The sequence below is a fragment of the Cyprinodon tularosa genome, unplaced genomic scaffold (genome assembly GCF_016077235.1).
Source record: "Cyprinodon tularosa strain WSP-4 unplaced genomic scaffold, ASM1607723v1 ctg223, whole genome shotgun sequence".
Classification (NCBI taxonomy): Eukaryota; Metazoa; Chordata; class Actinopteri; order Cyprinodontiformes; family Cyprinodontidae; genus Cyprinodon; species Cyprinodon tularosa.
In genome coordinates this window covers 1,671,637-1,690,057 of record NW_024038833.1, presented here as the reverse complement: position 1 = coordinate 1,690,057, position 18,421 = coordinate 1,671,637, and the positions used below count along the sequence as shown (strand labels likewise).

The 18,421-nt window shown below is 38.5% G+C and overlaps 1 protein-coding gene across 1 annotated transcript; it reads left to right on the top strand.

Moving 5' to 3' along the window:
* The first annotated feature begins 3,637 nt into the window (after nt 1-3,637).
* Nucleotides 3,638-14,495, top strand: si:ch211-117c9.2 (solute carrier family 26 member 6). The gene is made up of 19 exons (XM_038286317.1): nt 3,638-3,952; nt 4,382-4,521; nt 4,605-4,715; nt 4,832-5,004; nt 5,080-5,244; nt 5,391-5,543; nt 5,748-5,830; nt 6,142-6,289; nt 8,688-8,801; nt 9,007-9,084; nt 11,113-11,208; nt 11,293-11,399; nt 11,508-11,577; nt 12,173-12,265; nt 12,363-12,473; nt 12,548-12,823; nt 12,911-12,965; nt 13,740-13,870; nt 13,964-14,495. The coding sequence occupies exons 1-19, from the start codon at nt 3,813-3,815 to the stop codon at nt 13,988-13,990; spliced, it is 2,271 nt and encodes a 756-aa protein (XP_038142245.1). The 5' UTR covers nt 3,638-3,812; the 3' UTR covers nt 13,991-14,495.
* Nucleotides 14,496-18,421: the final 3,926 nt, after the last annotated feature.

Below are 18,421 nucleotides of genomic sequence, written 5' to 3'. Positions count from 1 at the left end.
TCTGTTCAAACGACAAATTTTAGATGTTCATTCCACAATGTTGGCCCTCACTAAAAAACAATTGCCAGTTTCCTATGTCTCAAAGGGAAAGACGAGTTAAAGGAAAGATTTGCTCTAGCCAGAAAATTCCAAGATGTAACTTTTTGTTTTGCATGAAGACCAAATGCCAAACTCAGTGTAAGCCTGTAAAGTAACACCAGAACCCAGTGTCCATAATAACATAGGGGTACTGGTAGCATCATGCTTTAGACAGAGAAGCAAAACAAATAAAACATTAAAGAAATAAAGGTTGTAATTGGACAGAATATTTTTTAAAAATCAGTGGGTGAGACTACCTTTGAAGTCCCACTATATTTTTTTTATCTATATACAAAATTACTTTTTCAGCTTCAAGGTTGGGGAAAAAAACAGGCTGACTTTTAAAATGTTATTATTTAACTTGTCAAAGCAGGCAACAGACTTTACCCGCTATTTAGCTTTGGATTAGAGATGCTTTAGATAACTGCTCGGAGGTGAGTGGCAGCATCCTAAAGTCTGAAGACAAGTCAAACTCCAGATAACAGCTTCTTTTTTAGGATGTTTGTGTTTGCTTAGCCCTGTTAATGTGGTTGATAATTTGTAAGAGGTGAAGACTGAAAAGCAACATTTGTAACATCATTATGACTAAGCAGTTGCTGCTTTATTTAGGTGTTTTGTCATTTGGTGTCAACGGCTAAAGGTTTGCAACTATCACTTTAACTGCGATTTTTATCAACAATAAATAAGAAAACAACAGCAATAGAGACATTAATATTGAAAAGCTAAATAAATTTCATAATGAAAAACAAAGATTGTAATTAAGACATGGCAAATTCAAACAAAATGGAAACTTGATCATAGAAAATGTTTTGAGATTCAAAATAATTTTCTTTGCTTTCAGCATGGAAATTTCCAAGAATGCACTTTTTTTCTAAAATAGAATGTTTAACAAAACATTTTAAGATCCAGAGCAACAACCATTACATTTTTAATGTCTGATTTAATGTTTTCTCAGTTCAAACAAGTTGTTCTCTAAGCTTTGCTTGGTCATCAAAATGTTCCAGAGTTTTAACATCACACATTTACATGTGTGTGACAGGGACAATGGTTAATGTGTAGAGAAATGTTTCCTCTAACATTCATCTATTACTATGTGTTCTTGTTTTTTTTTTGTTTTTTTTTCTATGAGCCAGTTGTTCTTTTACCCAAGTCCTGAATAGAAAATAGTTTTTACTAGTTGTCACTGAATAGAAGGGAACAAAATATTTAGTCTGATAACAGATCAACATGCAGTACATGCTGTGTGGTGTAATTTAAAGTGCCTAAACTGATTTGTCCTAGAAAGTGCTAAAACATGTTATTTTCAAATAATTGTAAAAGGAAATCAAAAAGCATAAAACCATTGCAGTCAGATCTGAATTTCTTTGGGTAGTTTTAAACATTATTTTTCGTGATATTTAAAGCTTTTACTTCATAGACAAGTGGTTCAAAACAAAAATATGCCTCAATGTAAACAACGCTATCTGTTTTTTTTCCAAGCCACTTTATTCATACATTCACTTTGTTGCACATCATTCCATTTGAACCCCCATACCATCCACCCATCTTCTCACTCTTATTAATCTAAAAAAATATATATATATCTAAATCAAAAAGATGTTAATATGTCAATCCCCCAATTATTCAGTATAGATTATAGATTGGCTGAGTTAAAGCTACACATTTTATACAAGTCATTAAGCATTTCTTTCCAATTCCACCAATTGTTGCAGTTTGTTTTTTTCTGATCCAAAATTTAAAAAGATTTATCAAACTAAAATTGTAAACAGACTTGAATTGCAAAAAAAAAAAAAAAAAAAAAATAATTTTTACAGTTACAGATAAAACAGTGTCAAGCATCTCATTTCACCAGCTGTATTTTCGTTTATTTTGAAAAAGAGCAATATACAGAATATTAAATCATTCTAAGTTTTCACTACATTTTAAGAAAGAGATTGAAAATCAATAATGAAAGCCATGATTATTATAAATAGTTGGGAGGAACATAAAAGACAATGGAAAAAAAAAGGAATAAACAAATTTAATTCTCTTTTTTTGTAAAACTTTGTGAGGTACATAAAGAATCCTAATAAAATATTACCAATCAGGTTAGATGACATCTGAGAAATCAGCTGAACAATCATCAGATTTTAAACATTTACTCTATAGGCAATATGACAGAAACATTAAACATCTTGGTTTACATGCAAATCTAACTAAAATCAGACTAAGCACACCATCCCCACACTGTATCAACAGTGTAAAAACATTTCCAAGTTTGTGCTCTGGGAGATAAAGAAGTTTACTGACGCTGAAGTGGAGATGGATGAAAGTGAACTCCAAAGATGACAACCTACTGGACGCCATGAGGGAATTGAGAGCAGGTTAACGGTCCCACAATGCGACTCAATATACAGACAAAGCTACACTATGACGGTTTAGGGTGGTATAACCTTAATTATGTTATATATTATAACAGATGCTCACCATCCAGTCTAATAACATTTGAGCAAGTTTTACTTAATGTCATTTTGTAATCAGCAATCCTATAAATACCCTAATTAAAAGTAAGAACAATCAACCTGTTTCCTTTAAATACATCTAAATATAAATAACTTTGGCTGACAAAGATTCCCGGCCCAGGGTCTTTCTGCATGGAGTTTGCATGTTCTCCCTGAGCATGCGTGGGTTCTCTCTGGGTACTCTGGCTTCATCCCACAGTCCAAAAACATGACTGTTAGGTTAATTGGCTTCTCTAAATTGTCCTTAGGTGTGACTGTGTGCGTGAATGGTTGTTTGTCTCTGTGTTGCCCTGTGATGGACAAGCGTGTCAGATAATGGATGGATGGATTAATAATAAATATATTGACTAATCAGCTGGATCGGATATTGGTGATTTTATATTTTCTTTCTTTCTTTCTTTCTTTCTTTCTTTCTTTCTTTCTTTCTTTCTTTCTTTTCTGTTTATTTGTCAATTAATTATATAAACTACATTTATATCTGTGTTTATTTGTTACCTTTTTTAACAATGTTTATGTCAAGGTTAAAGCCTTCACTCACATGCTAAGACATATGGTACATTCATTCAACAGTTGAATATGATTGGCATCGGATATCAGCCGATACCCTCCACCCAGGTATCGGACTGGATCATGAAAAACTGTGTCTGAGCATCTCTAACAATAAACCCACAGGGTCATCTGTTATCTTTTAGGCCCTGAGATGAAAATTTTTGGAGGTCATAAAGATAAGATTTTAATTCTCATTCATCCACAGAAATGTAGTGAAATATGTACAAAGACTGTGGATATTCTAATGTTTCAAAATTATTTGTTAGTACTTTTAATGTATATAGATGAAATATTCATTATCTTTCAATTTCAGTTGCTCACAAATGCTGCGTTTGCAAGTTTAGCTGATTTTAAGCTTTTTTAAAGTTTGGCCACTCAGCTTAGTTGCACCAAGTTAATCATAACAGGTAACACACATGGATGCTCACATAGCACATACATATGCCTGCAGGTGTTTGTGTGTGCACGTATCAGAGGTATGTGGAGTGGTGATGTCTCTTTTGAGGACAGGAAATAAACAGTCACTCCCACTCACCAAGTTAGATTTCTGTTCCAGTCACTCCCACGGTTTAAAAAGAAACAAGCTGTTTTAGTTAGCACTGAGACATTTCATTTTTACCAGCAGAGACCAGGAAACTTAAACACCAAGCAGTTTTAAAGAAAACTCTTCGAACAGACAAGGATATGGAGGATGCAGACTCTTCTCATCAGGAGTATATTATCCGAAGGGAAGTTCTGGATGAATCCCGTTTGGATGTGGTTGCACAAAAAGGGAATTGGACCCACAAACCAACTGTGGGTGAACGGGTGAAGGAAATGCTAAGGTAAATGGACTTTATGGACTTAAATATGAGGGTAGGATCCCTAAAGGCCTTGATTTGCTAAAGATTTTTTTTATTTCTTAAAGTAATTTGTAACTATGGAACTAAAAGGGATTGAAAAAATATTTATGATTTATTCCATTTCTCTTTTATGCAGTGGGTTAACTAATATACTTCGAGGTGTTCTGAATGCAGTAAACAGTAGTTGTAGGTACTATTTCAATAAAAGGAACAGCAATGCTTTTAGTGCCACTGTTTACAAGGCCAACTGATAAACATGGCTACAGCTGCTACATTTCCCAAGTATAATGTATCAGTATCCTTTGAAATATGCACCTGTTCTTGCATCTTATAAGTAAGACAAAAAGCAGTTTTCCGCTTACAAAACAAAGCAAAGAAAAAGGTTTTGTGTTTTTGTTCTCATTGCTGTAGGTGTTCTGTGCCACGGCTGAAGGACATAGTCCTGACCTGGATACCCGTTCTAGCCTGGCTGCCTAAATACCCGTTTCGAGAAAATATCATTGGTGACCTGATCTCTGGCTGTAGTGTGGGAATCATGCATCTGCCCCAGGGTTTGTAATAATGCATGTATAAAATAAGGAATCTGTAAAGCATTTAATCTTCTAGTAATACTTTTCATTGTTTGCTCCATCAGGCATGGCGTATGCTCTTCTGGCCTCCTTACGCCCTGTGTTGGGACTTTATTCCTCCCTCTACCCGGTGCTGGTCTACTTTATCTTTGGCACCTCCAGGCACATTTCTGTAGGTGAGTGGAAATATTCAAATGACAAATCATTTTTGACCCTTTATATCTTTGAGAGTGAAAATGTCTGCATTAATACCTGGATTTTTGTATGTTTTTGTTTTTTTGTGTGTGTCTAGGGACATTTGCTGTGATCAGCATCATGGTTGGAAGTGTGACAGAGAAGCTTGCACCAGACAGTAGTTTTTATGTAAATGGTACCAATGGTACAGAGGGTTTGGACATCACTGCAAGAGACTCGTACAGAACGCAGGTGGCCTGTTCCCTCACAGTCCTGGCAGGAATCTTTCAGGTGAGTCTCTCTGTCTTTGTTTGGTCTGAGCACAATCATCCAAACTGATTTTCCTCTCTTATTTTCCATCCTAAGATTCTGCTGGGGGTGGTCAGGTTTGGTTTCGTGGTGACCTATCTCTCTGAGCCGCTTGTTCGAGGCTACACCACGGCATCAGCATGCCACGTGTGTGTCTCTCAGCTGAAATACTTGTTTGGAGTCACACCAGATCGCTTCACTGGCCCTCTCTCCCTTATTTATGTGAGAGATGAAAAACACATTCCTTTCTTTCCTCCGTTTTTCTTTAAGTTACGATCTGATCATTTCAAAGCACGCAAAAAACACCACCTTATGATTACCTGTAGAGTAGATAACACTTATTGTGTTTATTGTTGTCTTTTACACAGACTATAGTGGACATTTGCAAACTCCTGCCTCAGACAAGAGTCCCAGAGCTGGTGGTCAGTCTAGTGTCTCTTACAATTCTAATCATCGTTAAAGAAATCAATGGTTGCTACAGACGGAAGCTGCCATTACCAATCCCTATTGAGCTCATAGTTGTAAGTATTATCAATCATGATGCCATAACTTGCTGCTGTTTTTCTATAAAAGTCCACCAGAGGGTAGCATTTCCATAAATTTGAGCCAATCAGAGGCTTGTTAGGAACTTTCCAAAAAGAAGTCCTGTATAAGTAAGCAAAGTAATGATTTACTCTTGGTTCTAATTTTAAACCAGAATCCTGTTTGCCATTGCTTCCCCCCAGGTTGTTGGAGCAACAATCATAACCTACTTTTGTGGACTCCGCAGTGAATATTTAGTTGATGTTGTTGGGGAGATTCCCAGTGGGTGAGTTCTGTGTCTCTTCTAAATGTGGAAAACTTTTAGGCAAAAGAGAAAGAAATCAGGAGCCTACACAGAAGTGAAAACAGTTTCTCATTTCCTGCTAGACAGGTCAGGACAATGTTGATAAGAAGTAGAAAAATATTAGTTTCTGATTAAACCTTGAGGAAAAACTCCAAACAAGCATAATACTAAAAAAAATCAAAATAAAAAGACATTTTTAAATCATAGGATGCATTTTTGGTTAAATTAAAGGTTAATGACTGAATCTCTTTTTTTATTGGAACAAAAACCAAACAGATTTTCTCTTTCTTTAGGCTCAAGGTCCCCCGAGCTCCTGATACAACTCTGTTCTCAAAGATTATAGGTGATGCTTTTGCTGTGGCAATAGTAGGCTACGCCATCAGCATTTCTCTGGGAAAAACATTCGGCCTCAAACATGGCTACAAGGTGGACAGCAACCAGGTGAGGAGTTCATACCCACAAACAGCTGACAGTTTCAATGACACTGAATCACTGCACTGAAATTAGAGTTTGCTCTTGATCACTCACAGTTGTTCATGACTGTCACGCCTGTGGAAAAAATGACTGATCTTCCTGAGAGCACAGGCAGAAATAACTCCACTGCTATATAGTGTCCTGCAAAACTATTGATACACCTTCAGGTTTTTCATATCTTGCCCTGTTGGAGCAACACAAAGTATTATGACTACAAGAAAAGACATAAATGGGTTTTAAAGTCTCACTGGCAAAAATCTGAAACAGCAATTTGCATTCAGTTCACCTAAACCGATATGCTGTCGGATCAAGTTCTTAGTATTAAGAACCTTGCAAAACCAAAGATTAAAAGTTTTGCCAATTATTTCTTGGATTTAGGTCTGATTGTTGACTGAACTATTCGGACACTGCATTCTGTGATCACTTCAAAATACTTATTATGCAGAAAAGTAAACCTTAGTTGATTTCGCAGCCTTTAACAGATTTTCTTTTAAATTTGGCTTTTAGTCAACTTCATCTAGCTTTCCAATAAATACTTCAAACAGTGCAGTCTCTGCTGAAGAGGAGCATCCCACCATTTTTCCCCCTGTTGGTAAATGGTGAGTTCAGGATGATGTGTGCTGTTGGTTTTCCACCATTCATTTTGTATCTTATCAGACATTTTACATCTTTGTTTGATATCGATTTTCTTCTTGTCACTCTTCCATAAAGGCAATATATTTAGACTTTATGAATAATAGTTTTCCTATCAACAGATCCCCATCTGCTTCTGAGCTTTGAATCTCTGCAGCGTCTCCAGAGTTGCCTTTGGACTCTTGGCTACTTCTCTGCTGAACTGTCAGTTTAGTTGAACCATATCTTAGTATGGTTGCAGATTATCCCATCCTCATTACTCTAATTTCTGCCTCATAAAACATCAAAGGCTTGGAATATTTTTTTATAAAACAGGTTCTGCTGTCCAATGCTTCACAGCTTTATCACTAACGTCTCTGGTGAGCACCATGGTCCTCATGACACACCAGTGTATGTGAGTTTTCACTGTATGGGCTGCACTGTATTCCAGTTAGGCATATCAGAGTAAAGGGTGAAAAATGTTAATTCACTGCACATCATTTATTTTTAAATTTTTACCATAAATAAATCTTAAAACATTAAACACTTCTTTAACCTTTACCATTATACTCTACTTTGTGTTGGTCAATCATCCCAATAGAATAAATCAGTGTCACGCTCTAACAACATGAAAGAGAAAAAAGTCCAGTAGTATATTTTTTTTTTTGCAAGACACTGTAAAATTTCACATATTTTTAGAGCCTATTTTAGATTAATGCTAAATTAAAACATTAAAGCTATTAATATGGTTGGCAGCAATAAAGCTCATAACATGATAGGAATGTAGATTAGTTAATATAATAACAATCATCACAACATTAAAGCACCTATATGTTTAGCACTGATTTTCAGTAAAATAACATTAATATTGAACAGTCTAATTTTAAAAGGTCTTTTGATCTATACCTCAAATCAGAATGTTTGTCTCATTCCCACTTTGCTTCTAGATTTTGAACCATCCATATTCTAATTACATTCAACTGCATAAAATCAATTCTGGTCTGCCTTTTATGAAAAAAAGCATATTTCAAAATGCTATCATGTGATCATTGTTGTAATTTATAGTAAATTCAGTAAAGGTTAAGCTTTCGGTTATCTAGTCTGAATAAAATACAACAGATGAGATTTGAATAGGTTTTGGACAGTTGATACATTAGATAAAACAACTATATATAAGTCAAGTTAAGAGTCGGGGTCCCATCATGCCAGTTGTTATTTTTTACTGTCTTCTGATAAGATCATTAAACCTTGACCAGGGCTTTAAAATCATTGTCTTGTCATAGAAAGAATTTACCTTATCTCAATAATTTTCTGATAAAATTATTCCTGCTAAGCTGAAGTCCTTTTAGTCAGAACTCTTAGCAGCATATGCATGTTCTCTAATGTATGTTGGTCTATGAATGTGTTGCTGTGGAGAGAAGTAGATTCACTGCACTCAGACGACTAAATGGGCCTGTTAAATCTTTCATGCTCAACAAGCTTTACATGATCAAATGTCTCTAATCTACTGCTGGCGACTGCTCTCAGTATAGTGGTAAGGAAAACTACCCCAGAACAAGACATAAAACAGAACACTGATATTGATCCACAAAAGTTGCAACATCTATGTGAATACAGAAAGGCCCTACAGTGAAACAAAATGTAGATCAAATATATATGTTCTGAAAGGCATTGATTTTTATCAACCAGTTTCTAAGGTGGTTAACATTAAACTAATGTTTTGTCTCCTGTTTGACTGTTTTTGTTCTTCAAGGAGCTTGTTGCTATTGGTCTCTGTAACGCCATTGGTGGGTTTTTCCGTTGTTACGCTGTGACTTCCTCGTTGTCTCGGAGTCTTGTACAGGAGAGCACCGGGGGGAAAACACAAGTAAAAAAAATGTTTTTTTAATTTGATCACATGGATAAAGAAAAAAAATATATGTTAGACTTTCTCACATGTCAAGTCAATGTTTATGTTAAGTTATAAAGGGTGCTGCTTTAGAATCTACTGTAGGAGTAATCAGGAGCTCAGTTTAAATGCTCAGCTTTAGATGTTGCAGATTTACACATGTTTTTTTTGTTGTTTTTTTTAGGTTGCTGGGGTGGTCTCCTCTGTCATTGTGCTCATCACAGTCTTGAAAATAGGCTCCCTGTTTGAAGACCTTCCCAAGGCATGTACCACTGGTTATTCCAAAAGAGAAAATTACAAAACAATCTACTGGAATTTATTTCCAAGTTTGAACGCATTTTGCTTCCCAGCCAGGAAGCTTTTGCAATTCATTCCAGTGGGTGGTGTGAGTCAAAAAGAACATTTTGGTCTGTGTGAGTGGAAATTCTATAGAATTCAATGTTGAGGTTTCCATCTCCTTCCATGCTCACCAAACAGTCCAGAAAAGGTAACTGGTTGTCCAAAAATGTGAACATACAACCAGCTACCTTTTCTGGACTGCTTGGTGAGCATGGAAGGAGATGGAAACCCCAACATTGGATTCTATAGGAAATCCACTCAAACAGACCAATATCTTCTTTTTGACTCACCACCCACTGGAACACAGCTGTCAGTCATCAGAACCTTACAACATCGCGCTGAGCGTGTCCCTACAAAAACAGAAGGGAAGCACAAAGAACAGAAACACATCAAAAATGCTCTTCAAAGCTGACTTACACCACCAACTGGAACACAAATTTCCAGTCATCAGGACCTTACAACATTGAATTCTATAGGAAATCCACTCACACAGATCAGTATGTTCTTTTTGACTTACAACACTCACTGGAACACAAAACGTCAGTCATCGATACCTTACAACATCACGCTGAGCGTGTCCCAACAAAAACAGAGGTAAAGCACAAAAACAGAGGTAAAGCACAAAAACAGAAACACATCACAGATGCTTTTCAAACCGGTGGATACCCTAACCTGAGTGTTTGTCAAATCAGCAAGGAAATCCAAAAGACACGCAGCAAAACACAACGGTGAGAAGTTCAAATGCAAAAACATTGCCATCCCATATGTTGCTGGAGTCTCTGAAAAACTCAAGAGGATTTTCTCCAAACACAAAATTTCAGCACATTTCATCCTAAGGAAAAAAAACCCAAACCAAATATGAGTGGAGTGGTGTATGCAGTTCAGTGCAGTGGGGAATGCTCTGATCTTTATATTGGAGAAACTAAACAACCTCTCCACAGACGCATGGCCCAACACAGAAGAGCTACCTCCTCCGGACAAGACTCTGCGGTACATCTACACCTTATGGACAAACGACATTCTTTTGAGGACCAGAATGGTCACATTTTGGATCAAGAAAATAGGTTGTTTGAATGGGGCGCAAAGGAAGCCATTGCCAGCAATTGAGTTAAAATCTTTCCCATCCCCTGTACAGGAGAGTGGAGGCCCTCGTCTAATTAGCCAGGCCAAAAATCCCCTTAAATGACCGACCTTTCAGACACTTAGATGGGTATTGGGCATTGCAGTCTAACAAAAGCAGCCAAATGACCCACATTCCAAATGGGTGGACACCTTCGCCTGTTCCAATTTGCATGTTTTCAAAATAAAAACAAGGCTTTGTTGGGCTACTGTATAAAGCCTCAAATTCAACGCTATTCCTGACATTTTGAATGCAAAAAGCTTCCCGGGTGGCAAGCGAAACATCTTCAACTTCTTTTTTGGAATGTCTATGACCTGGATGACTGAGAACCTTCACCAGTGTACCACTGGTTACTTTCTTTGGTTACTAAATCCTCAGGTGTTAATAGTGCTAATATATATAATATACGAGTGTTGAAATAATGTGTTCATAAAGAAAAGGATGTATCCTCATCTGATCCAAGTTTCCCAATCAGAATTAAATTGGTGGGCCGTTGCACTTATTTTGAAAAATGTGTATTCAATCATCTTCAGTTGTTTGGATCATTTCCAGTCGATTCTTTGGAGAACAGTTTTAGATTGATTAAATATATTATTTTTAATCAAAACAACAGAAGCATACTTTTTGCATCAAGACTTAGAATAACAAAAACATGCAAATATTTATTTTAAGAATCTGGACTGAATTATTTTTCACTAACAAGTAACCTTGTTTGGGTTTGTGAAACGGGAAAAACTTAAATCTGGTTCATCACCATAACACCTACCATCAATCTAAATTCCCACTTATTAAAGCTGTGGGTTTATTTTGAATTTATCTTTGTTTCTTCAGGCTGTCTTATCTACAATCGTTTTTGTGAATCTGAAAGGAATGTTCAAGCAGTTTATGGACGTGCCCTTGCTGTGGAGGACTAACAAGGTTGACTTGGTGAGGCTGACTCTTCCAGTTTGGTTTAAATACTGCCTGTTGAGCGGCTGTTGCTGAAAACTTTTTGATGTCTTTGTCACGCAGCTTGTGTGGCTGGTCACATTTGTTAGCACCATCCTGCTCAACCTGGACATGGGTCTGGCTGTCTCCATTGGCTTTTCCATACTCACAGTCATCTTCAAAACACAACTGTAACAACACATCTTTGATCATACTCATTGATAAAGATTATACAATGTTCCAGTTGGTGCAACACTGCAACAAGATGCTTGTTCTTATGTTGTTTTTACATGTTTCAGACCTAGGTACTCAATTTTGGGCAATGTACCGGGCACAGACCTTTATCTGGACATAGAGGCTTACAAAGAGGTAACATCATTGCTCCAGAGCAAATTTCTTGATTGATCAATTGATTGACTAACTTTATTGATCCCACAGTGGAGAAATGTACTCACATTCCAAAGAAAGGAGAGCACGGGGTCGACATAACAAGCTGCTGCATGCGCAGCGCCATCTACGTATAATATATTTTAATAAATGGGAAAAAAAATAGAATCAATGAGGAAATTTGGCCAAAGGTCATAATGGTCTTATTTATTTAGTTTAGGGAAAATTTGTTTGTATTCAGCAGTTTCAATTTCTGAACAAGTATCTCTTACCAGGAATTGACCCTCTTCATACATCTATCTAATAGGTATATATGCTATGCTATAAGTTAGTAGGGTAGTGAAATCCTTGTTTTTATTTTTGTTGAACTCTCTGGGGAAGATTTATATAACACATAAATCCTTGGAATATTATAGAATATACCTGATTGAGCTGAAGAGAGTTGATTGGGAGACTTATGTCTCAGTTTGCTTCGATAGATAAAGGTTTTCATTAGGCTAGCTTGTATGTTTTAGATACACATACACACACAAAATGATAAAACTGTGTTCTTTTTCTAAAACTTGCTTCCATGTAGGCTAAAGAGATCCCAGGAATCAAAATCTTCCGCTCCTCTGCCACTATCAACTTCACAAACTCCGAAATGTACTTGGAGTCACTTCAAGAGAAGGTGTGTCCAGGAGATTCTGCTGGTAACATCAGCCCTGCTGGCTTCCTTAGCTCTCCCTCCTGGTTCATTTTTTCCTTCTCTGACTTAATCTGTGCAGAGCGGAATTGACATTGGAAAGCTGCACACCGAGAAGAAGAAACAGGAGGCCAAACAGAGGCGTCAACAACAGAGAGAGAAGAAAAAGGAAAAAGATGAAGCAAAGAAAAATGTATGTTTGCTGGAACTAATGTTATACCGAGTCAAATAGAAATGTTGTAATCTTTTCCCTCCACTTTTTGGCAGAAGCTGAATAACAGGAAGAATAGTCAGAATGGCATGGTTTTGAGCGTGACAGGCACGGATCCAAACTTGTCTGGGAAGGGCCATGTTAACTGGGCTTATCATGCAGACAGGATAACATCAGACTCTGATTCAGACACATATGAGGATATTACTGCGGTATCACAATCAGTGGAAGAGTGGAAAAACAGCAACTGCAGATCTGGCACCCACAGCATCATTTTGGATGTTTCAATGACCAGCTCTGTGGACACGGTCACAGTAAATACACTGAAAAACGTATGTCTGTCCAGGGCAGGGATTTCCTTCAATAGTTCATTAAGAGAAGATTGACAACCATTCAAAGAAGTTTTGTTCTTATTTCAGATTTTCAGGGATTTTGGAGACGTTGGCGTGGCAATCTATCTAGCTGGCTGTCAAGGTAAAGCATACAGTAGACAAAACAGAGATAGAGTTGGTGTCAATGGAGAATCAAAGACACTAAGTCTTGATAGTAAACGAATGCATCAAGGTCTTAACCCCTGCTGTGCCACATTGTTCAGAATATTACTTGAAGGTCAAGCAGACTATATCATGATAATATCCTTTGATGGGAAGAATCTGAATCACCCATCCATCCATTTTCTAGCACGCTTACCCCGAGTGGGGTTGCAAGGGGTGCTGGTGCCTATCTCCAGCAGTCAATGGGCGAGAGGCGGGGTACACCCTGGACAGGTCGCCAGTCCATCGCAGGGCAACACAGAGACAAACATGACAAACAACCATTCACACACACACTCACACATGAGGGGACTGTAGAGAAGCCAATTAACCAGTCATTTAACATGACAATTAACAGTCATGTTTTTGGACTGTGGGAGGAAGCTAGAGTACCCGGAGAGAACCCACGCATGCTCAGGGAGAACATGCAAACTCCATGCAGAAAGACCCTGGGCCGGGAATCAAACCCAGAACCTTCTTGCTGCAAGGCAGCAGTGCTACCCACTGTTCCACTGAGCAGCCAATCGGAATCACCTTTACTGTAATTGTTACATTTATGACCAGACAACATTCCTTCAAAGGGTGCATTAAAAAAGAAGAGGGGAGACATAAAGAAATAAATAACACAAGCATATACGATAATATATGTGAATATTATTGTATCAATGTCTTAAAATCATGAGCCCTGTCCTATCTTTATGTGCTATGAACATAGGCTGTGTGGTGGAGCAGATGGAGAGGGCAAACTTCTTCTCAGAGTCCATCCCAAAGAACTTGCTGTTTGTCTCGGTTCATGATGCAGTTCTTCATATTCTCGAGAAACAGGGAAAGGTGGAGATCGCGCTTGTGAGTGAAACACTTATCACCCTCCAAACACCTCAAATGACATCCTTTTCATTATCAATCCTGATGTAAAGGCTTACATCTTTCTTATTTTAGGACCTTCCATATGATACCCAGATGTGACCAGCAGGGGTCGTGAGTTTTCAAATCCAGATATCTTCAGCTCGCCCTCTTTCTCTCCATGTTTCATCGCTCTGCATTGGTTGCCATGATCTCCTCCCCCCTCATTCAGCGGGGGAGAAATGCGCCACCTTGACATGGCGGCCGGTTGCCAGGGAAACACAGGGATCTGTTGCCGTGGCGACCAGCTTTTTATGATATGGTATAATGAGACGGCTAGCAATACGTCATTGCGGCTCTCTGTGTGGTGCTGCGTGTGAGAGATGGCGGAAGGTGGGGGATGAGTGGGAGAATGTAACCCGGGACTAATGAGACTCTGTTTTTATGGCCTTCATGAGAAGGAGCAAAGAGCGGGAGAGAAGCTGGGTGTAAATGGAGGCTCATGGTGCTGTGTGCCCATCAGTTTACACTTTAGAAAAGAAAGCATGAAATCTACCAGTCAATCACAGCAGCTATGACTGATGAAACCACGCTGAGCAGATCTAAAGTCTAAACTTTATATTTCCCTTAAGCTGTTACATTCAAATGCAGAGGCCTCTTTGAAACATTTATATTTCAATTTTGGATAAGACTAGCCCTAACTTTAAGCTTACAGATCAAACTATTAAATCAACTTCCATCCAAAAGTTCAACGCATCACCAAACAATACCTGTCTTTTACATACATAGATATGAGTAAATATTTTTATATATTATTCTAGAAGATATTTATAAGTACAGAAGTCTGAAGGTCCAATCACATGCTTACTTTAAGTACACTGATCAGACATTATCAGAAACGTCTTCCATGTAAGACAATATGACTTCCTTATCACACTCATTAGATGAATGATCAACCTGCAGAAATAGTTAATGAGTCACATATTCAGTTTTTCCTTATTTCCATACAGCTGCAGAAGTAACTAGAAAATTTCTAAAGAAATTTTGAGGGGGGCCACCTACTGCCCGTCTGGGTAACTGGGCCAATACGGCCCTGGCAAGTGACGTCGGGGCTCCCCAGACCAACTGCTTACGCCTTTGAGGGCTGCTGAGGGAAGGAAAGAGGGCTAGGTCATGGGCAAAGAGAGCTGTGTGCCACTTGTGCTGAAATCTGGGAAATAGACGTGCACAGCATATGATGCACAAGGGTAATATGGGTTGTCCATATTGAACCGCAGTGGGTAAAGCGCAGTTGGCGGGCTCCGCCCGCCTGCTAGGAGCCCTTGCAGCGATGAAAAAAATCACCAATGGCGGGCTCCGCCCGCCTGCTAAGAGCCATTGCAGTGATGAAATCACCATTGGCGGGCTTCGCCCGCCTTCTAAGAGCCATTGCAGTGATGAAATCACCAATGGCGGGCTCCGCCCGCATGCTCAGAGCCATTGCAGTGATGAAATTACAAATGGCTATGAGCAATATGCCAGAATGTATGAGTGTGTATAAGGAAGAGGCTTTTATTCTGTAGAGTCCCTGTAGTCTTATTTTGAAAGTCTATCATGGATGTGCATCAAAAGATGGGTCATGCCCAGCAGTGATATAGAATCCATTTCCAAATGTTAAATCACTGGTTTTCCATGTTATTAGGTGAATAGCTGCTGTATTACAGAGTAAATGGGAGACTTTTATTGTGAAATTTGCTCTGGGGTGTGTTTTGAAAACGTCACTAGAGTCTAATAAAAACAACCTGGAAGAGTTTGGGTCATAATGTTGAGCCATTTGCATCAATTATTGCATTAGTATAATCTAGAGGCTTTTATTTTGTAGGGTCCCTGGAGTCTTATTTTGAAAGTCCAACAGAGTTGTGTTTAGAGAAAATGTTCAGACCCAGCAATCATAGTTGATGACTTTCCAATCGTTAAATCACTCTTTTTCCATGTTATTAGGGCAGTAGATGAAGCGGAAATGGGAGGCTTTTATTTTGAAATTTGCCATAGGGTGTGTTTTAAACAGTCTCCTAGAGTCTATTCTCTAAAATGGGGTTGAGTTTGGGTCATAATGTTGAGCCATATAGGGCAATAAATATATGTAAAAAATATAGAGGCTTTTATTTTGTAGGGTCCCTGGAGTCTTATTTTGAAAGTCTATCAGTGTTGAGTGGCAAGGGAAGTGTCATGGACAGCAGTCATATAGTGTCCATTTTCCAATGTTAAATCAGTGCTTTCACCCTCCATTGGATTAATATGTGCTGTTTAAAACAGCAGAGGTAAAATCTCTTTGAAGCACGGTTACCTTGACAACGCTTAACGAGCCTGTCAGTGACAGAGAGAAAAGCGCAGCACTATCGTTCCTTAGCTCTCAGGCTTTTTTGAATGGGAGGAACAGCTGCTGAACAAACGACTGCTGAGCAAAAACCGTAATAGGTATTAGAAAAATTCTTTCAGTGAAAGCAACATCTATCCTTTGTCTCAGACTGGGGTAACCTTCATGTCTGTAGGTCTTTCACAACCCAAAACGAAGCACAAACAAAATGGCTGATCCCACCTGCTCCTCCCTTTGTTTAAACTGCAGCACCACACTCTGTCACCTTTAAGCTGCTATAGCACCCCTCCGAACAAACGACAGCTGAGTAAAAACCGTAAAAGGTATCTGAAAAATTATTTTTATCTAAGCTAAAGCTATATCTTGTCTTCAATTGGAGTAACTTTCATGGCTGTAGGTCATCTACAACCTGAATGGGAAGAGAAAGAATAAGAAAAAACGGGTCCTCAGTCCTTAGCTTCTAACTGAGCTAGCTGCAGCAACACACTCTCACTCACCTTTAAGCTGCTAAAGCCCCCCTCCGAACAAAGGACTGCTGAGTAAAAACCATAAATGATATCTGAAAAATTATTTTTATCTAAGCTACAGCTATATCTTTACTTCAATTAGAGTAACCTTCATGTCTGTAGGTCTTTCACAACCCAAAACGAAGCACAAACAAAATGGCTGATCCCACCTGCTCCTCCCTTTGTTTAAACTGCAGCACCACACTCTGTCACCTTTAAGCTGCTATAGCACCCCTCCGAACAAACGACTGCTGAGCAAAAACCGTAAAAGGTATTAGAAAAATTCTTTCAGTGAAAGAAACATCTATCCTTTGTCTCAGACTGGGGTAACCTTCATGTCTGTAGGTCTTTCACAACCCAAAACGAAGCACAAACAAAATGGCTGATCCCACCTGCTCCTCCCTTTGTTTAAACTGCAGCACCACACTCTGTCATCTTTAAGCTGCTATAGCACCCCTCCGAACAAATGACTGCTGAGTAAAAACCATAAATGATATCTGAAAAATTATTTTTATCTAAGCTACAGCTATATCTTTACTTCAATTAGAGTAACTTTCATGGCTGTAGGTCATCTACAACCTGAATGGGAAGAGAAAGAAAAAAAAAAACGTTTCCTCACACCTGAGCTTCTAATTGAGCTAGCTGCAGCAGGACACTGTCACCCAGCTTTCTGGTGCTTAAAATGTCCTCCGAACAAACGACTGCTGAGCAAAAACCGTATGAGTTATTCAAAAAATTCTTTCACCGTGAGCGTCAGCCATCCTTCGACTCCAACTATGCCAACTTTGGTGTATGTGTGTCTTTCAGAACAATATTTATGACGAGTTTAAAACACATAATGTCATTCGTTTTTCTCCCCTCTGCTGTTCCAAAACCAATGAAAAACGGCTCTGATTTTCATCGACTTGAGGTCGGTCTGGAGGGTTTTTAAGGAAAAGTATTAATCCTACCGTAATTCCGAAGACATTGTGTGGGTCCAGAGATTTCAGTCTACAAACTGACCAAAAATGGTGACTCTAGCTATAAATATGTGGCCGTGAGGGCGAGTTTAAAATGTTTTTTGGTCTTAAAAAAACGGCTGCCTCACACTCTAGCTTTTCAGTCTCTCCACTCTAGAAGGGTGGATTTTGCTAAAACTTTGTGGCGCTTGAGGTCTGATTATACAAAAACCGTAGCAGTTATCAACATACCGTCTTCAGTTTTAGATAGATGACGGATTTATCTACAAACTGAGCTTTAAACTGTTTTTCTACGTGAATTTATGCCGACACAGTGAAGCGCTGTTTTTTATGCTTTTTTTTACCTCTCCCCATTCATTTCCTATGGGATTTTTTTGCGACGTTTTCGCTAATAATTCGCAAACCTTCGGACTAATGAGAAAGTTTTATACAAGCACGCATCGCACCATTGGTCCCGACGCGTGTGCCAACTTTGGGCCCGATCCGACAAACCGTGCGGGACTAGTTACGCGCCGAAGTTTTGTGGCGAGGAGAACTATAAGCTATAAAAATAATACGCGGAATAAATATGTGCAATAGTAATAGGTGGGCCATGCCTTCGGCATGTGGCCCCCCTAATAAAACTATGCTTTTGGTTGTTTCGAAGTGGGGTTCTTTGGAATTGACAGCAGTCAGTATCCTACTTGTGGCTGTTGCTATGTATTTATAAGATAAGACTTATCTGAGAGATGTG